The sequence below is a fragment of the Panthera pardus genome, unplaced genomic scaffold (assembly GCF_024362965.1).
Source record: "Panthera pardus isolate Hobbes unplaced genomic scaffold, ASM2436296v1 HiC_scaffold_22, whole genome shotgun sequence".
Classification (NCBI taxonomy): domain Eukaryota; kingdom Metazoa; phylum Chordata; class Mammalia; order Carnivora; family Felidae; genus Panthera; species Panthera pardus.
Genome location: NW_026526788.1, coordinates 3939259 through 3961510, shown reverse-complemented (window position 1 = coordinate 3961510; position 22252 = coordinate 3939259). Strand labels below are relative to the sequence as shown.

General features: G+C 56.8%; 1 protein-coding gene across 4 annotated transcripts in view; it reads left to right on the top strand.

Moving 5' to 3' along the window:
- Positions 1–22252, top strand: part of PCNX2 (pecanex 2) — a 299669-nt gene that overhangs the window by 276021 nt on the left and 1396 nt on the right. For all 4 annotated transcript variants that reach the window (XM_019418990.2, XM_019418991.2, XM_019418992.2 and 1 more), the window contains exons 29-33: positions 8892–9036; positions 9543–9773; positions 10304–10578; positions 11451–11635; positions 20816–21264. In XM_019418990.2, the coding sequence (XP_019274535.2) occupies positions 8892–9036; positions 9543–9773; positions 10304–10578; positions 11451–11635; positions 20816–21264 (1285 nt within the window). The remainder of the gene's footprint in view (positions 1–8891; positions 9037–9542; positions 9774–10303; positions 10579–11450; positions 11636–20815; positions 21265–22252) is intronic.

Here is a 22252-nt window from a genome sequence, read left to right as displayed (position 1 = left end):
CAATCTCTCTCTGACTCCAACTCTACTTCTCCTGCTTCCTCCTTTCACTCACAAGGATCCCTGTGAGTACATTGGGCTCACCCAGATAGTCCAGGATAATCTCCCCTTCTCAAAATTCTTAATTTAATCACATCTGCAAAATTGCCTTCCAGTGTTTAAGGTAACATATTCACGTGTTGCAGGTGGTAGGATATGGACACCTTCGGGGGCCCGTTGTTCTGCCCGCAAAAGCATCCTTGCCTTAATCCAGATGTTTCAGGGAACGAGAGTAATATTTCAGCATTAAAAAGTAAGGTTTGTTGCAGGCTTCCAACCGACCATTTTATCAAGCCAGGGAGTTTCCTCCTCTTCCTAGATTGCTAGATAAAGCTTTTATCAGGAAAGGATGCTGAATTATTTTAAAATGTGGGGTCAGGCATCAGATGATCTTCTTCTCCTTGAAACTATTAATGTAATGAGTTACATTCATAGAGGTCTTCATGCTGAAATAGCCTGCAAATTCTAGGATAACCTCTATTTGGTCATGATATATTATTCTTTTTATACAATTATGGGTTCAACTTGCTAGTATTTTATTTACTATATGGTTACATGTATGTTCAAAGTATGAGTGGCCCATGACCTTCACGTGTGCGTCTGAGCATGCACACAATATACTCTTGCATGATTTTTAAAAATATTTTTAAAATGTATTTGTTTTGAGAGAGACAGAGAACATGAGTGGAGGAGGGACAGAGAGAGAGGGAGACGCAGAATCCGAAGCAGGCTCCAGGCCCCAAGCTGTCAGCACAGAGCCTGACGCGGGGCTCGAACCCACAAGCCGCAAGATCATGACCTGAGCCGAAGTCGGACACTTAACCCACTGAGCCATCCGGGGGCCCCTCTTGCATAATTTTAAAATCAGGATATTCCCTTAGGTGTACTTTATGCACAGGTCATTCTCACATATTTAATGTTAAAGAGCTAACAGATGATTTTTGAACCCTGACACCCCAGATGGGTCTTATACAGCAGCCTAGCATAAGTCACAAGCTCTACTTTATTTGATAGATTTAGTGGGGCCATATTTTTGACTTTACAACAATGACACAGCTCTGATGGACAGTCCTCGAGAAATAAAAATATATACATGCAAAGTTAGGGAGAATGACTAAATTGAGAATGATGCCTGGGAGAAGAGAAGCTCCATGGAGTGGGGCTGTCTGGAGGCCAGGCCCAGCCATCCGGGGTGGGTGTGGGGATCCTAGAAGTGGGAGGCAGCATCCGGGCCTTGGCTGTGCCCTGAGTGACTCTGGACAAAACCCTTGCCCCCTCTCTGGTCGCCCTTCTGCCTGTGTCAGGTTTAACGTGGAGTCTGAGACCCCCTCCCCCTTTCCCCATTGACCTTCTTGGGTCTGGCCTCCCTGAGACTGGACCCCTCCAATCACCACCCTTTACTGGGGGGCTCAGATCCCTGGGGGCCTGGAGTTCCCTTCCTCACCTCCTTCTGGAAACTTAAGGGTATTTTTGCGCAAACTCCCACAGAGTTTGGGGGAAATCTAACAGGAAAGGGATAAACCTTCAGCTGTTTTCTTAGTCCCTCCACTCAGCTGCCATTAGTTTGGCTCTTAAAGAGCCAGGCCCCCTTTTCTCACTGCCATCCAGCAGTGAGGCTTTCTACCTATTGGAGGAGACTTTGGGGCTGAGAAGGGGGAATCCCAGCCAAACTGGGGTTTCATGTAGCCCATTTGCAGCTGTTGGAGTCGTCCAAGGGCCTCCCCTCAGCTGGGTCTGGGAGGGCTCTAGGGGGCTAGGAGCTGTGTTGCCTGGGTTCTGTCCCCTCATTCTACATCAGGCACTTTATTGCTGGACCTTAGTGGGGTAGGCTTGCCCCTGCTCTTCCAGAGCCTGGAAGGGAAGACTGGAGGGCTTCCTGGAGGAGGCTGTGGAATGGGAGGGGTCGGGGCAGGAGAAAGAGGCCAGCAGCAAGCCTTTGCACATTGGGGTGGGGGCTGGGGCCTGGCAAAACCTTAAATGAGGAGCTGAATACAAGCGAGCAAAGACCACAAAAAATACAATGTCTTAAAATGTTGATGTGTTTTGGAGATAGAATGGCTTAGTGTGGAGGTTCCAAGTAAACCCTGGTAATTTTTTGAGATTTGGTGTTTGAGACCTATCTTCTTTGAAGAACTGGGTCTCCCACTGCAGAAAGGCACACATACATCAAAGGATGCCTTCACAGGAGGTCAAAATAGTTTCCCTGGCCCCAAGCTAAGAGATAGCTTGACGAGGGTCTTCAAGTACATGGAAGGCAGCAAGTGGAGCCTGGCAGGTGCTCCGTTTATAGAGATAAAGGCGAAAAGATGGTGACATTTTATAGCAGCACTGTGTTTGCCTGAGGAAGAAGTTGTACTGGCTCTTGGGAGCAGACTAGGGTTCCAAGAGGATAGAGAACCCCAAGATCAGTGTAGTCATGAAAACCAGTAGGCAAATAAGCCAGCCGTAGGTGCGCTATGTCAAGCCCTGTGCAGGAGGCCATTAAAATCAGGTCATCCAGCTGAAATCAGAATCTTGGAGCCCGTAGAAAACGTGTAAGTTTGAAGCATACGAAAGAATTCATAGCCCAGAAAAAGAAGCAAGCATTCCTGGGACCTTAAACTGTAATACTGCTTGGGGAGGTCTTCTGCCCTGGCCTCGTGTATGGAACCCACAGAGGGTTCCACTCTGTGGTCAGCTTCGTAGCTTCTCTGATGGCTGGACTTCTTAAGGAGACACCCAGATTCTCTGGTCCCCTGAGCCCCAAATCTCAAGATTACTTGGGCAGATCGATCAGAACATAGAACATAGACCCCAGGTCCCATCACAAACCACCCACTGAGGATCTCCAGGAACTGGGTCAGGACATGTCTGGTGGATTTTGAACAGCTGCCCTGTGGCTGACTCCTCGGGTCCTCGGGGCCAGGCTTGGGAAACACTGGCACGGGATAATGACAGTTGACCCCATCGATAGGGAGGCTGGAGGGAGCACAGAACTATTGGGTGTTCAAACGTCATGAAGTCAAATGTGTTTTTGAAAAGCTTCTCGTCAAAGCTTGCCTTTGAATTATTTCTCGCTTGGGAATTACTATTCCACAATTTGTTTGGAATTTATTTGAAACAGCAACACTGGAGGCCGCACACTTGCTCTCCAGTTATTAGGCGGGATTCTGCGGTGTGAACATCCTTCTGTTTATATCTGAAGCTTATGCTGAAATGAGGATAATGGCAGCAGTGAACATTTACAATGTGCTTGCTCTGTGTGTACTGGGGGCGGTGCTCAGTACTTGATGCGAGTTTATGTCAAGTAAAAAGGCTTGACGGAGGATGAGGCAGTACGGTTATTGGCCCCATTTTACAGCTGGAAAAACCAACGCGCGGAGAAGTGACCGGCGTGGTGATTGACCACGGTGGAGTCTTGCCCAGTCTCCAGACTCCTGCTGCTGACACTGCTCTCTGCCACCGCTAATTCTGTCCCCTCTGCAAGAATTCCTCAGGTCGCCCCCATCCGTGTGGATGTTTCCCCGGGGCAGCTGGGCTACCCCATGGCACCCACCTTTCCCTCCTCCCTAAGCTCCCTTTGTTGACTGACGGCTTTTCCTCCGCAGGCCTGTGTTGTGGAGAGCTGCCGATGGGACTCACGGCCCCCGAAGCTCACTGTGGTCGGCGCTCAGGGTTGCGCCTCCCTCTGCGCCACCCCCTGCCCCGTCCTGCTGGCCCAGGGCCCTTTCCTGTGGGATTTGCCGCCACCTTGCGCTCAGTGCGCCCCCACCCCCACCCCGCGCTCTTGGACATGTCCTCTGTTTCGTTCAGGACTCAGGCATGGGTCCCAGAGGACAGATGAATGCGGGGCACTGGGATGTATTTGTCCCCTCCCCCCACTGACACATGTCCACTGTCCTCAAACCACACTTGTGCACCCAGTCCCCCATGTGAAGAGATCCTAGCAAGCCCCCACCCGGCCCCCACATATACCTGGACAAGCTTGATCCTAAGGATAAACACAGAACGAAAGAGACGATAATGAGGACAAGGGACTTGCCAATAACAACAAGTATCAGAGCCAAAATTGAAGCTTAGGCATCCCTCCAGCCCTTCTGGGCCATATGCCGCCCCTCTGTGCAGTACCTGAACTCTAACTTTTTTTTTGATTAAGTATTTATTTATTTCTTGGGAGACAGAGAGACGAGGGGAAGAGAGAGAGAGGGAGACACAGAATCTGAAGCAGGCTCCAGGCTCTGAGCTGTCAGCACAGAGCCTGATGCGGGGCTCGAACTCTCAGCCAGGAGATCATGACCTGGGCCGAAGTCGGACACCCAACCGACTGAGCCACCCAGGCGCCCCTGTGCGGTACCTGAACTCTAAAACCAAGTAAAGCACGTTGGCCCTACCTGAGGGACACCACTGCTTTCTTTCAGAGCGCTCTTTACTAGGTGGGAGGTAGCTGGGATCCAAACCACGGGTTGGTTTGATTCCAGAGCCGGTAGACTAGCTTCCTGGGTAAAGAATCCATGAAGGAATTATAAATACGCCATCGATGCGGGGCGTGTGCTGAATGTATATGCCAATTTAAACTTTTGAAAATGGCTGGTGACTGACCTCAGGATGGCGAGGTGTGGGGGGAGTACAGAGGTTAGTTCATTCGAACACACATCTTCCAGTTACACACTCTCAAAGCAAGTCTGGGTTTCTGGCCAGGTGGGCAGCTGGAGGGGAGCCGCGGCTTTGCTCCCACGCGTCCTCAGCGCGATGAGATGTTGAACATTTGTTCCCGCCTGCCTCTTTCTCATCCTTGCTGGCCTGTTTCCTCTTACAGAAGAGGGTTATAATAATCGAAATTGTGCAGGCATCCACGAAAATGAGACGAGATGATGGGATGAAAAGCGCTTAGTAATCCACAAACCAGCAGAAAAATGGAAATCGTCCCCATCTTTCTGTCTCACTGGGCAACTGGACCATGTTTGTTTGTTCTTGTCGGGGGTGGGGACGGGGGATCTTTAGCAGGAGAACGTGGCCAGGGGTGATGGAATCAGCCGTGATGCCAGTGCGTGTGGCCGAATAGCACGGAGGGAGGAAAGCGCCCGTAAGGTGTGCTTTGCTCTCCGTGTGGACGTGCTCTCTGGGTCTGGAATACCGACCGAGGCAAACAGGCGGGGCTCCTTCCGCAGCCCCGTGACTAATCAGCAAGCATCGGAAGCCCAGCCTGCAAATCAAACTTAATTGTTCGCATATGTTCTCCAAGCTCTCCGTTTATGGCGAAGGTACCAGAAGGCTCTTCGCCGTGCTGATCTGTAAACACATAGTGCAGGGGCCTGTTTGGAAATGGGCTCAAGTGAACAAATCAGTCGTTGTTCTGGGGAGCCCTCTGTGAGTCCTGCAGAAACGACCCCAGCTTTAAAGCCGTCTCCGAGTGCTAAAATGCATCAAGGCTGGATCCCAGATAATGACCCCATTGTCCCAAACTGAAAATCCGCGAACTCCAGCGGTCCTCTGTTTCCCCAAAAGAGCAGCCTTCTTGGCTCAGCAGAGGTACTGTGAGCGTCTGGGCCGCGTGGTTCCTTGTTGTGGGGACCAGCCCGTGCCTCGTGGCCGTGAACCTGCCTGACTTCTTCCCACGAGACACCACAGCACGCCAGCACCCCCGACCCGGTTGTAACACACGAGGACGTCTCCAGATGTCCCCCAGGGGCCCAGATTGCCGGCAGTTGAGAACCAGTGAGCGAGGGTGCAGGTGAGAGCGGGGCTGGTCCGGTCAGTGTGAGCAAAAGTGGGGCTTGGGAGGATAAAGGAACCTCGGGCTAGAGCAGAGCCAAGAGGATGCCTCTGTGAATAAAGAAAGCTGAGTTCCAAGACGGTGCAAACAAACAGCCTTTGCTTCAACTGGCCATCCTCAAATTGTCCTTGTAAGGCGATGGCGGAGGATGCTGAAATGGGCCGGACCACTTAAAGCGTAAGCCTTGGGCCCGGCGTGAGGTAGAGTATCAGCAGCGAGGACAACAGGAGTTTGGACGAGCGGGAGATCACGGAGACCCAGCCTTGCGGTCGCCGGCGTCTGCTGGGATGGCAGAGTCCCTGTGAGGCAGAGGCTGGGACATACGCGCACGTTGGCACACACACGTGCATGAATGCACACGTAGTGAAGACGGTGAGCTCGTTACTCTAGTGCCCGCCCTGCGGAGCGGGGATCGAGCCCTGCCGGAGAAGTGGCTCAGGGCCAAGCGGGAAGCGGTGCAGACCCGGCCCCTCTGATGGAGTCAGGTACAGGGGCAGGACCAGACGTTTGCTCTCGGGTCGAGAGGTATGGTGTTACAACCTCAGCCACATATACAGGTCTTTTCCATTAAAAAGAAGATGCGCTCAGGTACCAGCTACTCGCCATCGTGAGAAGGAATAATAATTTTCTAGTGGGGTTTCTATTGAGATTTTAGCAAGTCTTTAGGGCCACGGAAGCTGGTGCTTTGTGTTGGCACCACGGCCTTGGTTGTGTGCGTGTGGGCGCGCGTCTTTAACACACGGCCATACACGAGTCAGGTTTCTTCTGGAACCTGTTCTGACCTGTCCCCGGCCTCACCCCACACAGCTGGACACAGCAACCCCCACGCTGGCGATTGCCTGGCCAACAGATTCTGTGACAGGACAGGATGATCCCAGGTGGGGTGGGGGGGGGGGAGGACCACAGGAGGATGGGGGTGAGGGTGGCTGTTTATCCCCATGAAGGTCAACCTTGACTGACTGTCTACTCCAGCTGTTGGCCTGGCGGGAGGGGGGCGGGGTGGGGCTCGTCATCTCTCAGCGGAATCTGAAAAAGACAAAGCCCTATGACGGTCCAAATCAGAAACATGCTGCAGGCCTCCTGGAGACCTCGAGCTCTCTGCCCCCTCCCCCGAAAGCCCTCCCCCGGCTCGGCTCGTACATCCCTCTGCCTCCCTCCCCTTCATTCTCTGGAGGATAAAAGGCAGGTAATGAAACACCTTTCTTTTAGGATGCCTTTACCTTTAAGGTGCGAGGGATAATACCCCCCAATCCGGGGAAATGCCGGTTCAGGCTTTGCCTTCTGCATTGAGAATCACTGGAAAAGAACAGCCTGACGTGCCACAGTGTCATTTTTCTCCAAAAAGAGAAATGACGAGTAAAGCATCTGTTGTTGGGGGCCTTCCCGCTTTCCGTCCTGATAAGTAAGCAGCCTGTGGCTGCCATGTACATGCTCCGGGAAACAAGATGCTGGCGCCTTGAACTCCTTCCTCTGCTCTTTTCTCTGCAGACGCTGCTCTGGGTGTCTGGGCGAGCCCCGTAATCTTCCTTTGCCGCCACCCCCATGCCTGCGTCTGGAGGAGTGTTTTCTCTTCCTGAGTGTGTAGGCAGCCTTTCCGGGATAAAACCCACCCGTGTTCTGCCATCTAGCTGTTCCTTTGCAGGGCTTAGCTCTCATCTGGTGACGGGGGCATTTTCGGTGGTTTTCAGCTGACAGCAGAGAGTACTCGTCATTGTAAAACTTGTGCTCGGCCCTGCTGTCCTATGCCTCCCCCGTCCGGTGCCTCCCAGGTGGTCACTGAGCCCACAGCCCCGGGAAGTCTTTGTTCTGTGAAGGGAGAGCCTTTCGGGAAGGCTTGCCTCCTGGAACTCTTTCTGGAAGGTTCTGGGCTCCTCCAAGCCACAGCACCCCAAGCCCCCACCTGCCTAGACCCTGGCTGCTTCCGTTTCCCACAGTCTGCTCTGACTCGAAGCCACGGCGTCCCTCTCAAGAGGGTTCCAGAAGGAAATTAATGCGAGCGGTACATTTTGCAACGAAATGCTAAAATAGCAATCAGTGGAACTATTTCCCTGACGTGCAGGTCTAATGTGCTGCGTTGAATCAAAAGTCTTGCTCAGTGAGCCAACTCATTAAATCCTTATGAGCGGCCATCCTCAGAGATTTTCCTTCTCACACATTCTCCTGCTCATTCTGTCCCAGTTCAGCCCTATCAGGACTGCTGTTTCTTGTACTTGCCTCGTAACTACCTCTCGGGGATGTGAGAGGCCAGGGTCGTTCGGGGTGGCTGTGAGGGAGGATATGAGTGGAAATAAAGGAGAGAGGAAGAACACCTCTTCCTGTCCCCATTATGTGGGATCCGTCGCCTCTCCCAAACCCGGGTTCCTGACGTTCATCCAAGACGTAAAGGACCCAGACCATGAAAGATTTCCCTTGGGCAAGCCATGTGTTCTGGGTCCAGGCAATGCTCAATTATGTGCAGGAAATGGAAGCAGAGCAGGAAAAGCTCAGAAACGTGAAAACCTGGATAATCCTGAAAAACCCTTTGGCCGTTCATTCTAACCCTCCCCCGTATTCCATTTCTAGCAGCCATTCACAAAAGGGCGTGCCTGGGGAACGGAAGTGCTCAGACAATCCAAATGACCGATTCGGGATAACGACGGGTGTCGTTGTTTTCTCTGCATCCTGTGGTAGAATCCAGTTTTTATTATGAGTGACCTCACCTGGAGGAGACCTTGAGAAAGGTCTCAAAGGAGAATGGTCCCCAGGTGGCCCTGTCAGTCACCCCCCGAGAAGGTCACTGCTGGGCCTCCTGGAATAGAGCACCTGCATGTGGGGGCTCGCGGTGACCACGGCCTCCACCGTCACACTCAGACATCAAGCACGAGTGGCTTGGGGTGGCTCCCACGGCTACTGAGGCTGACCACGACCCCGGTTGTCGGGGTGGGGGTGCGGGTCTGGGCGCAGGCTCTGGCCGGGCAGTGGTACACTCTGGGCTGCTCAGGCTTTTAAAGGCCGGAAGGTCCTTCTTGGCGTGACAGATGGGAGGCTCGGACCTTGCTCAAAGCGACAGGTTTCTGAACACTGTTCAGTGGGAACAAACAGTAATTTGGACTTTGCTTTTCAGCCTGGACTCTTTCCTGTATGGCCTTCACACCCTCTTCAAAGGTGACTTTAGAATAACAGCGCGAGACGAGTGGGTATTTGCCGACATGGACCTTCTGCATAAAGTTGTCGCCCCGGCCATCAGGATGTCCCTGAAGCTTCACCAGGTAAAAACCAAAACGACAATCCATTTTTTATAAAAGGATAAGCCTGAAACATGATGGGGGAAAAAGCCTTTTTCAAAAACATGGTCCCTTTTCTTGGCATGACGTTTGTGAGCGGGCGTGTAACTAAGCATCGAGGCCGTCCAGATATTCTTGACCTCAGTGGTGGTGATTGGTCTGCAAGAGCTGCTGGGGGCGGTGATGTCCCACTAGGACCGAGAAGGGGAGCTGGCCACCGAAAATGACATCTCAGAAGTACCCAAACCGTATTGCAAAGGCAGAGAAACCAAGGCTGAAAGCTGTTTCCCTAGGCACCTTCCAGCGGTTAGGACAATGGGACGAGGACGTGTCCTCTACCCCGTCGGGATTCGGAAGGAGTGTGGGAAGAGAGTCCACGCAGAGTGGACTTGGCCCTTCGGGTCACCGGCCGAGTCGCCATGTGGTCACTCACCCACGGATCAGCTCGCTGGTCTTCCCCGAGCCTGCACATGGACCTCTTTCCCCCCCAGGACCAGTTCACTTGCCCCGATGAATATGAAGACCCAGGGGTCCTCTATGAGGCCATCCAGTCCTTCGAGAAGAAAGTCGTGATCTGCCACGAGGGCGACCCGGCCTGGAGGGGCGCCGTGCTGTCCAACAAGGAGGAGCTGCTCACCCTGCGTCACGTGGTGGACGAGGGCACTGACGAGTACAAGGTCATCATGCTCCACAGGACCTTCCTGAGCTTCAAGGTGATCAAGGTACAGTGGCCCTACCTCCCGGCTGGCACCAGGGTTCACGTCTCAGGGACACAGTCTCGGAGGAGCGGAGGTGGGCAAAGGGGCCAGGGTCCCTCGAGCCTGTGAGAACCAGCGTGTCCACAAGGGCTTTGGCGAGGAGTCCTGGTAGACACACATGTAGATGAGGGTCAGGATCTGCCTTGTTTTTAAACACTTTTCTAGTTCGCCAAAGTTCCAGAACTTTCTGTAATAACCTATCCCTGGACCTGGGGGCTTTCTTACCAGTGTTTCTTTTCTTCGTATAGCTTCGAACCACTGGACCAAAGCAACAGCTTTCTTATTCGCCCTGTTTCCCCATGAAAGTGGCATCATACCCATCTTACAGGACTGTCCGCGGCTCCGGCTTGACTGCGAAAACACCTTTAGGCCAAAGTCCTGTGGTCACAGATACTCAGACCCATAGCCCTGGTCGCTCTCCGTAGGTTAAAATCAACAGACTGAAAACACATGCCACCATCTGCTTTTCTCTCCGTTCCTTCCCCCGCCTGCAGGTTAACAAAGAATGTGTCCGCGGCCTCTGGGCCGGGCAGCAGCAAGAGCTCATATTCCTTCGCAACCGCAACCCGGAGCGCGGAAGCATCCAGAACAACAAGCAGGTCCTCCGAAACTTGATTAACTCCTCCTGTGACCAGCCCCTGGGGTACCCCATGTACGTCTCCCCACTAACCACGTCCTATCTAGGGACCCACAGGCAGCTGCAGAGCGTCTGGAGAGGCCCCGTCACTTTGGACGGCATCAGGACGTGGTTCCGAACCAAGTGGTTAAGGTAGGTCTTTACCACCAAGGCCTTCATCCAGACGTGGGGGGGGGGGGGGGGGCGGGGAGAGCTCCCCTACTTCTGGTTAGAGTTTCACTGTTGTGTGATTAAAACCGCTATTCCCGTGTGGCCTAACAGATCATTTGTTTCCCTGAGCAGTCTCGGATGACGAATCAGGGAAACCTCACGCAGATGAGAATCTGTGTCCCTCGCACTTGCTGAGGCTGAGGTCTGGCTGGCGTTCGTGCACGGCGTTCACGCACAGCGTTTGTGCAGGGCATTCATCACAGCGTTCATAAACCGTGTTCATGCACAGGGTTCACGCACGGCGTTCGCGCGCAGCGTTTGTGCACGGCGATCACGCAGAGCATTTGTACACAGCGTTCGTAAACAACGTTCGGGCACAGCACTCACGCACAGAGTTCGTGCACGGCGCTCGCGCAGAGTGGCACGGGTTATGGGTCTGCAGGAGTAGCTGTTGTACATCTGTTACGGGGCCGGGGCCTGAACTCCCCCAGCACACGGCTTCCAACCAATAAGCCTTTCTGCTTGGGATAATGTCTCTGGTTAGCTGGGATGAATTCTAGGCGGTTTGGCCCAAGTATGGCAGAGCTCCAGATCTCAGGCCTCGAAGCCCAGGGTTCTTTCAGAAGGTCAAGGCTGCAGCATGTGGATCCCGATGTGTCATTCATTTCTCAGGCACTGGCATCTGGGGAGCAGACCCCTCCCCCGCCCCCCTGCATCCCAAGTGTGCTGCTCACCTGTAGAGTGTGGTCTTTTTTAATCCTGATTTCCACAGGGGTGTGGTGGGGCACTGGTGGGGGGGGCGGGGCGGGTAGAAATGTCTGGTGAGGGCCCTTGAAGTCCCTCTCCCCCGACAGGATGCGGAAGGGCTGTAACACCGGCCAGCATGGTACAGGCAACATCGAAGACGTGGATGGGAGGGCTGCCCCGTCCGCGGGAGGCGGCCACGCTCCGGGCGGCGAGAGCCAGGAGAGCAGCACGGAGCAGCCCAGAAAAGATGGGACCCACCACTGGTCACCACACGAAGGGACACAGAGGACAGGTGGGTGCAGCGGGCCTCACGGTTACTGATCAAGGCTCCTCTGGTCCCCGTGACTGACACCACGGGTTATGCTGTCATTCTAGCCTCGGAGAACTCCTTCTTACAAAAAGAAAAAACCAGGATTGGGCCACAGGATGCCCTAAATTTACTGACTCTTGAAGGTTCTACTCAGGAAAACCTCTGGTAGACTCAGCTTTTTTTTTTTTTTAAGTTCATTTATTTATTTTGAGAGAGCACACAAGTTGGGGAGGGGCAGAGAGAGAGGGAGGGAGGGAATCCCAAACAGGTTTCGCACTGTCAGCAAGAGCCCAACAAGGGGCTCGAACTCACAAACCGTGAGATCATGACCTGAGCCGAAATCGAGAGTTGGATGCTTAACCGACGGAGCCACCCAGACGCCCCTATTAGAACTCAACTTTTATCCTTTATCCATATCCTGTTACCTTAGCCAGCCATCTGTCTGTCTGTCCATCTGTCACCCCTCTTACTCACTTGGTGGCCATCGGATCGTGTGCCTACTGTGTGTGGCTGTGCTGTAGCTACCGGTCCAGGCTGGCACGTGCCTCCTTCCGGGAGTGGACCCTCATTCCTCTCTGCATCTGTGGGGTGCACAGACAGGCCTCCTGCCCCCCCCTTTCCTGCTTCTCTCTGGTTCCTGCCTCCACCCCCCTGCCACGTACACCTGCCATTTCAGAGGACAAGAAACGAGGCGGAAAAGGGTGCCGGCAGACCTGATGGATGAGGTGCACTGGTCCATGCCTGGGGAGAGTTTAAAGTTTAGAATCGCTTTGAAACTGGTGCCCACCTAGTGAGGCTCACCCAGGTGGATGAGGTTCTGAAGCCCGCTCCCCTGGGGACAGGGTAGGAGAGGCGGCACCGAGGGCTCGAGAGGACACGCCAGGTGGCTTCAGGACGGGCAGCTGCTGCGTCCTAGCTCCTGCCCACACATGGGTGCTCGGCTTTGCCCTTCGCAACCTGTTAAGCTGTTTCACCTTTTGGCCTTGGCGCTTCCTTACCATCCAGAAGCCTTCGCTAAACACCTCTCTGTGTGTGTCCCACAGGCCAGCTCTGTACGGAGGGAGTTAGCCAGGGACGGTCCCTGCCTCCTGGAAGTGCCCCAAGCAAGGCTGAGGATTTGACCGAAACAGTGAGGGTTTACATAAACACAGGCAAGCGGTAGGTAGATAGACAGATGATAGAAAGATAGATGATAGGAAGGAATGAAGGAGAAAGAAAGAAAGAAAGAAAGAGAAAGAAAAAGAAAGAAGGAAGGAAGGAAAGAGAAAGAAAGAAAGAAAGAAAGAAAGAAAGAAAGAAAGAAAGAAAGAAAATAGTATAATACATATAGGGAGGGACACCTGAGTGTCTCAGTCAGTTAAGCGTCCAGCTCTTGATTTCAGCTCAGATCATGATCTCAGGGTTCGTGAGTTCAAGCCCCACTTTGGGCCCTGCACTGATGGTTAGGCGCCTGCTTGGGATTCTCTCTCACCCTCTCTCTCTCTGCCCCTCCCCTGTTTGTGCGCTCTCTCTCTTTCTCAAAATAAACTTAAAAAAAAATACACATACACAGGGAGGGGCGAGGGGAGAGATGACTGATAGATGACAGATGGATAAGCCTGAGAGATGGAAAGCTAGAAGATGGGAAGGATGAAGATGGGGAGAGAGAGGGAGATGGGTGGATAGGCAGAGTGGCTGGCGTTAGCTGTCAGAGGGGACAGAACCCCCTGCCCCTTGACTGAAGCCATCCTCCCTGAACGCGGAGTGAGCGGTGCCCCTGCCCGGCCCGAGGCCTCAGTGTGTGGCTCGCTCTCAGGCTGGGACTTTCTTACTGCTTGGTTGACCCTTGTTGTTACTGAATGAGGAATGTTAAGGTTCAAGATCACCGAAGTGATTTTCCAGATGGGAACGTGCAAGGTGGCTTCCACATGGAGAAGAGGCTGCGTGTTTGTCCAGGTGGCTCGTCTGCAGCGGAGAAAGTCTGGGGCCGGGGGATCTGGCGGGAGGAAGGCCGGGTGTGCTGGATGAGCCTCGGACCCAGTGAGACTCCTCCTCTTCGTAAGGAGTAAAAGGGTGCCCGCTGTGCTGGGCCCGGCAGAGGCTAGAGTTCCTCCCTCTCCTCACAGCCCAGATGCCGTGGGTCGTGAATGTTCTTCCCATTTACAGCCAGAGGCCAGCACCTGGGAGCAAATACAGACTTTGGGGGCAGATACTACAGCAGGATCTTCCAGAGGCCAAACCAGCTGTTGTTTTCCTTATTGCTTCTCAAAACTGCTCCTGCCAAGGTCACTCCTGGCTTTCCATGCTCTCCAAGGTGCCTGGGCTCCCAGCCCTCATGACTGTCAGCCCCCCACCCCGCCCCCCCCCTGCCCCCCGAGGCTGCCTCAGGCTCCCAGACCAGCGGTCCTCCTGTTCAGGGGCCTGAGGGGGCCCACCGCCAGGCCCCAGCGGCTTTGAAGCCGCCCGCCCCGGGTGTATCAGGACATCCCTGCTGCGGTGACAGATCTTAATAACAATCGTTGTGCCCGACCCTCACCTGTGTGCTTTCCAAGTGCAAATTCACTAGTGTCACCATGACCCAAAGAGAGAGCCCCTCCCCATACTCACCTTGCAGCTGAGGGGATGGGGCATGAAGTCACATCACTGCCCAGAGTCACGCAGCTGGGACTCAGACCCAGAAGCCGCCATTCTAACCACCGGGCACGGTCCCTGCCCTCTGGCCCTGGGGTGCTGTGTCACCTCATCAAGTGCCACCCTCGTCCCCAAGCCCGGGCACGAGCCGATGGGGCCGCCGCCCTGCACCTGCCCCAGCCCTCCATCTGTGCTGCTGGCCGCGTCCCTGCCCTGAGTTTGTCCTGTCCCCTGGCTGGCGAGTCTCCTCTCACACCTGGTCTCTCTTGTGACCCACGAGCAGGCAAAGCTGACACTCCGTTCCTCCCCAAGCAGCCAGCCGGGCTTCCTTTATGTCCCCACTTGGGGGTGGGGGCACAGGGGGGATCCCGTGCTGACATGCCTGCAGAGGAGGAGTCACTGCCCCGCTGCAGGGGGTCAGAGGACCCAGAGCGGGGAGGATGGGCCAGCCCGCCCCTCCCCTCCCCTCCCCTCTCCTCCCCACCTCACACACAGGAGGCACTTCTCTCTTGCTCTCTTTGGCCCTTCCCGCAGCCCTGATGACTCCTGGCAGCCAGAGCGGTGTCCTTTGAACTTAAGGCGGGTCAAGGCATTCTTCGGCTGAATCTCGGTGTCACGGCCTCCCTTCCCACCAGCGGCAAAGCTGGAGCCCTTTGCCAGGGCAGCTGTCACAAAGTACCACGCACGAAATGGCTTGCCCCACAGAAACGGTTGTGTCCCAGTTCGGGATGCTGGAAGCCGGTGATCAAGGCGATCAAGGTGCCGGGAGGTCTGCTTCCTCCCGAGGGCTGTGGGAGGATGTACGCCAGGCCTCTCCCAGCTTCTGGGGTCTGCTGGCTGGCTTTGGCGTTCCTTACCTTGTAGACACATCACCCCCTCTCTCTGCCTCCGTCTGCACGTGGTGCTCTCCCCGGGACACCTCCCGGGTCTGCGTCCGAATCCCCCCTCTCTTTGAGGACGCCAGTCCCGCGGGCGGAAGGCCCCCCGGTATGACCTCATGGGACAAATTACACCTGTAACCGCCCTATTCCCAAGTAAGGTCACATTCTGAGGTGCTAGGCGTTAGGACTTGAGTGTGTGGATCTGGGGGGCACGCTTCTGCCCTCGCCTGGCCTGCATGGCTCCCCGTGACGGACCATCTCCCCGATACCTACTTTCTGCCCTCTGGCCGGCTCACGTTGCCCTGGTCCCCGGGCCTCCTCGCTGACCCTCGTCACGCAGGCTCCCCTTCAGGGCCTCTGCGCTCCTGCTTCTTCCGGCTCCAACATGCTTCTCCCCACGTCGCGGGTCCCCCGCTCACTCGCCCAGCCTCTCATCGAATGCGGCCTGCCGGAGAGGCCCCAGCAGGCCGGTCACACAGCACCGCCCCCACTCTGCCCTGCCACCACCGCGTCAGGGACCGGGAGCCGTCCACTGTCCCCGGCCTGCGACAGCACAGCGCAGTGGGTGCTGGGTGTGGCCGGCCCTAACTTCTGCAGGGGACGGACAGATGGCCCCCGCCCCATCTCCCCCAGCGAGGGGCCCTCGTGCATGTGTGTAGGCCTCCTAGTCTGCGCGTCTGTACCCCATCTGTACCCTGCCGACAGCGGCAGGAAGGCCCACCATCCAGCCCGGGAAGCAGGACGCCTGGGGCTGTGGTCTGAGCAGGCTCTGGGTCTGGGTGGAGACTCCCGAGTACCAGGCGCCCAGCACAGGGCCCCGCAGGAGCGTGTGGGGGCTCGGCCTGTCCCTGGTTTCCTGGCCCTGTGGGGGGAGGTGTGGCCGCAGGAGCGCCTGGGTGAGGCCCCTCTAAAGTGCCAGGCTAGGTGGCCGCTCAGGTCTGTGGTGGCCCTGTGCTCAGCGGTCACTGGTTGAACGAGCGGATGGTTGCCCCCAAGCTCTGAAAGCTGAGTTCGGCCATTCGCACCGAGGCCTCCCTTTAGGGCCAGACACTGGGTCATATTCCCAAGTGGGACCTCAGCGGTAGCCGGCGTCTGTCCGTCACGGCCACGAGCACTGGTGCCAAGAGCCGCTCACCCTGCTGGCTTGTCCCGGGTGCCCCAAGCCCCCTGCCAGAATCCCACCAGGGCCCGGCTCTGCACCTTCAGAAAGTTCTCCGGGAAACCTCTCCTGGTGGACACTCTCCTGGTGACGCCTTGGGGACAGGGCCCTGCCCACACCAAACTGGCACAGTCCTGGGAAGAAGGGGGACCCCAGAGGGCAGCCGAGGACCACCCCCTGGGTCCCCTGCGGGCTACCGCCCACCCCTAGAGCATCCGGGGTGTCTCTTGGGAGGCAGTAGGAGCCCCAGCTGGTTCACCGAAGAGCTCGAGTTCTGCAGAGAGGTTACCTCCTCCAACCATTCGGGTTAGCGTCCCCAAGGGGGCCCGGGAGCTGAGGGAAGCTGGGGGTCGTGAGTCCCAGACAGGAGATGGCAGGGGCCACCCCTCCGGCCCTCGCCCCCCTCCAAGCTCTGGCTGATGCAGAAACTGCCCAGCGTCCCCACCCTCCCCTTGGCAGCTGCCCAGGGTTCTGCCTCGTGTGAGGGCTCCCGGGGTGAGTCCTCTCTTCCTAATGCTCACCTGGGAGCTTCACAGGCGGTGGCGTGAGCAAAGCGTCCATTCTGGGAGGGGGGTGTCACAGGGTGGGGATGGAAGCCACAACTGCACTCGAAGGGATGCGGCGTGTGAGACGGTGTCCTTGAAAGTAGCATCTGGGACCCCCAGGAGCTCCTCAGCACAGCAGGGGAATAATCTGGAGGCAGGCTGGCGTGCAGGGCCCCTGAGAGAAATCTAGAGAGGCCCAAAGTGGGTACACGAGAGGGACAGGTTGCCTCCCCCACACTCAGGACACAGACGCCTCTCCCTCCTGCCCCCTGGAAAAGGTAAACGTCACCTTGTTTTTACTACTACTGTGGTTGAAGCCATACAGGGACATCTGCCATCTTGTGCTGACATTCTCTGCACCTGCTCACCCTCTGTGTGAAGTACAAGGACGGGACCGTCGTCTCTGATCTCCCCGTCCCTCGGCAGGTAGAAACACGCCCCACCTCGTAAGCGGCGTGCTGGAGCCCCAGGCCTCGGAGGACCAGGGAGGTGAGGGCTTCCTGAGGCTCCGTGCCGCGGACCCTTGGCACCCGATGAACAGCAGTGCCCACAGGTGTCCGCGGGATGACAGGACAGCCACACCCAGCTGGCCCTCCAAAGACCGGGACCCCTTACGCCCACCCGCTCCTTGGCGGGTGCGGACGGCACGGGCACTCGGGGAGGGTTTCTGACTCGGGCCGGGTCAGGGAACGTTCTCCATTCCCGAGGCCCCGTGTATACCGGCCCCTGGGGTCCCAGGGACAGAAGGCCCCGAGAGGGAGCCCCTGGTGGGAAGGGGCCGCCCCAGCTGGCCGGCCGGCCCTGCCCTGGGGAGCCCGGACCTGCTGCAGCCGGTGGTGCCCTGACGAAGCCACCTGCCTGCCCTTCCGGCAGGCCGGCGCCCCCCACCCCGCCCCACTGTCCTGCCTCGGAGACCCTGGGTTTCATCACAGCCACAGCCCTCTCTGGCCTCCCCGTCTCCCCCCAGGCGAATCAAACTCCTGTGCCCACACGAGTGGAGACCAGGGCTCCCAGAAAGGGAGCCTGCCCAGCCAGCGGACGTTAAAGGCTGTCCTCCGGTCAAGGGGAGGGGATTTCCATGCCCAGATCTCTGTCCTTGGCTCGGAAAGTCCCTGCCCCAGTGCCCCACCCCAGAGGCCACCCTCCAGCTCGCGGTGAGGGCCTGGCCTGCCTGCAGGGGCACATCCGGGGGTCTCAGCCTCTAGGGCAAAGTATTCTCTAAGCTTCTCCAATGGTTCTAATGGCCGAGGTCAAGAAGCCGTGTCCCCACTCGAAACTTTCTGGGGCCAACTCTGTTCCTCATCAGGGATTTACGACACTCTAGGGTCTCAGTCTGAGGTCAGTCCTACGGGAGGGTCCCTGCCGTCCCTTACTGCCAGTCAGCATGCTGTGTGCTGAGCCTGTGGGAACAGCGCAGCCGTTGTCCCTTCAGGGGGGCGGGGAGGATGGCGGCCAGTGCCGTGCACACCGTAGAGCAGTTACCACCCGTGGGCTGAGCGCCGTGCGGAGGGAGGCCCCGGGGGTCGAGGTGGAGGGCCTGACTCCCTGGAAGGGCACGACAGAGCAGCTTAGCCAAGTGGCAGTGATGGAACGGTCGGAAGGGTGAATGTGAACCAAATTCTAAGGACAGGGATCTTGTTTTACGGTGCCCAAGGCTCGATTCCCGTAACCGGGGACCCAGCGGCTCCTTCCCCTGGGCCCTGCCTCTCGGTTCTCACACGCGTGTCCCAATCCCGGTCCTTGCCAGACTCCCGGAGGACTGACCCCTGTCCCCAGCCCGCCACACTACGTCTGCTGCCCCCCTGCCCCCCATGTGCCCCGCACTCACTATACGGTCTCGATCACGGCCTGACGGCCTGCAGTCTTCTTGCCACGCCAAGAAGTAGACGTCCCAGCCAGAAGGGGACTGGTCGCTGTGGTGGAGGCTGGTGGCCTGCTTGTGGGACGGCAGTTAGGAGTTCATAACTAATCTGAATCCCAGACTGGACAGGAAGGCTATGCTCTCTAATAGGAGGCATCCCAGAACCTGTCACATAACCATCAAGGATGGAGGAATGGTGCCAACGTGATGAACCAAGGAGGGTAATTTCTATGGTATTTCAACCCGGGTTCTAAGGAGGTTTGCCCTACAAACGCTCCTCATTTGATAATGGAGAACTGGCAAAGTAAGTAGAATTGGAAAATAATTACCCTGAGCAGCACAGATGAATTTAGCACGATTTGCTTACTTGTTCCACTTGCAGAATTAATTAAAAAAAAAAATTAAGAGCAGCAATAACAACCACAAAAGGCAACAAGAGTGAAGCGATGAGATGCGGGGAGGCACGTTATCTTACACAGAACACAGACCATTCCTCTTGGACGGACAGATGGGTCTTCGTCCCTTTGTTTCTGGGGCCCGCTGACGAGTTCCCCCACCGAGCACGGGTGGTCCGCTACCCAGCCATCAAAATCACTGACTTGCGGATGAATGTAGGGTATTTTTGGACAGCAATCAGCATTACGGTATAAATCACAAACAGATGTTTGGCCCTGTCAGACTGAACAGACTACCAAATCACCGTCTCTGCTAATTCGCATTCGTCAGGGTCCCTTTTCTCCCCGTTTTTCCCTCCGAGAGGGTAACTTAGCTCTTCGGTGTGGGTGGATCAGATGGGCGCCGGCCCCGGGTTGAGAGCGCCAGGCCAGGGGCTGCCCACGCTCCACCCAGTCCTGTGGGACTCTGAGCGGCACCGTGGGTGGGTCCCTCCAGCAGGTGGGCAGGAGCGACCAGGTGGGGACACCTGTGGAGACGGGCACCCCTCCCCCCCATCCTGCTGTCTACACTGCACTGGATCCACATGAGGCAGAGGGCCCTTGCAGCCAAAAAGAGGCAGAGTGGAGGCGGGGCTGGAGGGGACCCCTGGAATCTCTGTATTAATATGGTCCCTAAGGCACTCTCTCTCAAGGACATGTCTCTTCTCGGGGCCTCCTATACACATACGTAAGAATTTTAGAATCGCCAGATGCACAATTACTAACTTGGACATTTGGGGTGAGGTGGAACATGAGAAAATGCACGGGACGGTCCTCAGGGGGCCACCCCTTCAGCCCCTCTGTTTTTACCGACTGAATGCCTACATTGTCGCGGCTTCGGGAGACATGTCGATAAGGCAGTTGGTAGAACCGTGTGTGAGGTCACTATCTGCTCCCTTCAAAATGATAGTTCAGAATTAGAGCCTAGAAATTGTTGCTTAAGCGACTCAGCATCCTGGCGAGCACACGCCTTCCTCCCCCCGCTTCCCTATAAAACTGCCAGCGGTCGCTCCCTTCTCCCAGAGACGTGGGCAGGACCAAGCCTTTGGGGCAGTCGGAACCCTTCTGTCGAGAATGGCCTTGTGTCCGCAAGCCTCAGCAGGAGCCCTGAGCCCAGGCGTGGCCGGCACGAGGGAGTTGGGGGCCACGCGCATGTCAATGCGGGCCTGGGCCTGGCCAGTCACACCTGTGAGGGCTGCTTCTTAATGACCTTGATTTTAGGGGAAAACTTTTGTAGAAAACGAAGGCCGAGGCAGGTGGCTCAACCATTCCCCACGTACCTTTTGAGGCAACTAAAAATGACACAAGCCTTTATCGCTGCTTATCAGATGAGCATAGGAACCAAGGTCCTGACGCAGGAACCAAATTGGATTTGCTTGCTAGGGTCAAGTTACACTGTCAAGTGACACATCCCAGGGTGCCTGGGTCTGGAGCTTCCGGAAACGCAGGACTCGCGTCGATCACCCTGACCCCCGCTCCCCGTGGCAACACTTCCACTCGCCCGGGGGCTGCCGGGGGCTCTTGGCTCAAGCCATGTCCTCAGGGTCCCGGGAGGGGCCGTCCCGGCCTTGGCAACAGTGGACCAACCCGGGGCCCAGCGGCCCGTCCCGCCGCACAGACCTTGACGTTGGTAAGCACTTGCTGTGGCAGCCGGTTCCGCTTTCTTTTACAGGCGGGAGGAAAGGCCGGAGCCAGTCTGTCCAAGCACACGAGGCGTTGAGCCAAAGGCCGCCCGTGCTGAGCTCATCGGGCCCTATCCTAGAGAGCCACCCGGCCTTCCTGCAGACGTCCACGTCGGTCCACGAGCTGGCCCAGAGGCTCTCGGGCAGCCGGCTGTCCCTGCACACCTCGGCCGCGTCCCTGCACTCGCAGCCCCCACCGGTCACCACCACGGGCCACCTGAGCGTCCGCGAGCGGGCCGAGGCGCTGATCAGGTCCAGTCTGGGCTCGTCCACCAGCTCCACCCTGAGCTTCCTCTTCGGCAAGAGGAGCTTCTCGAGCGCTCTGGTCATTTCTGGACTCTCTGCCGCGGAGGGGGGCAACACCAGCGACACCCAGTCGTCCAGCAGCGTCAACATCGTCATGGGCCCCTCGGCCCGGGCCGCCAGCCAGGCCACACGGGTAAGGGGCTCGGCCGGCGGGCCAGGGTCGGGGTGCGGGCCCCCGCGTCTGCCATCGCCTCGTCCACGGGGGCCCCAGACAGGAGGTGTTCTGGCCGTGCGCGGAGGCAGACGAGTCGCACGGCACACGTCCCACAGGTGATGACACACGGCAGGCAGTACGGAGCCTGCGAGACACCGGAGCTGGGCTGAACTGCTCTCCTTAGCCCCGAACCCGGGATGCGAGCGGGTCCACTTCCCCCCCAGAGCAGGAACACGTTCTCCTTCATTCCCTTTTCACGCCAGTCTGGCCCGAGGGAGGGGGAAGAACACACATCAACACCGGCGTCAGACTACGGTCCGTTCCTTCCGCCGGATTCAATCTGAAAGCTGCCGTGGTGTGGCCTTCTGCGCACGTATTTAAATGCTAGGAAACGAGAGGTTGAGGGACTCCCCCTAAGCAAACGGCTCCTTACCCAGAGCTCCAGGCGAGCGGACGTGAGGCGAACACTCGCGCTTCGTAAGCGAGAAAGTGAGTGAACGGACACTCCCCACCCAGCGGTCGGGAGGCGAGGACGGGAGGCACAGGGCGCACTTGGGTGTCACAGTGCAGGTCTCCCGAACTCCTTCTGGGTGTTCACACATTCTCCTGCCCTAAAAAGCACGGGAGTCACGGCCTGCCCCTCTCTGGTTGGGGGACTTGTCTGCAGCGGGCTGACGGGGGCCACGCCACGGGAAGGTGCCCTTCCCACCCCTGGGTCCACGGTCGGCAGGAACCCCCTCCGCGGGGCCGTGGGGCCGCGGCAGTGGTGGGGTTGTGGGCCTCCTGGAGCCCCCAGGCCACACTGCCAAGGGCAAGGAGGCTGGCTCCTTCAGAAGTTGTAACCAGGTTTACTTAGGTCACTAAGGTCTAATCAAGCTTCCCTCATAAAAATGCACAGTAACAGACTTTTCTCCCACCGCTCAATCTGTTTAAGATGCCGTCTGTGGGTGTGGTTCTGGGATTCTGG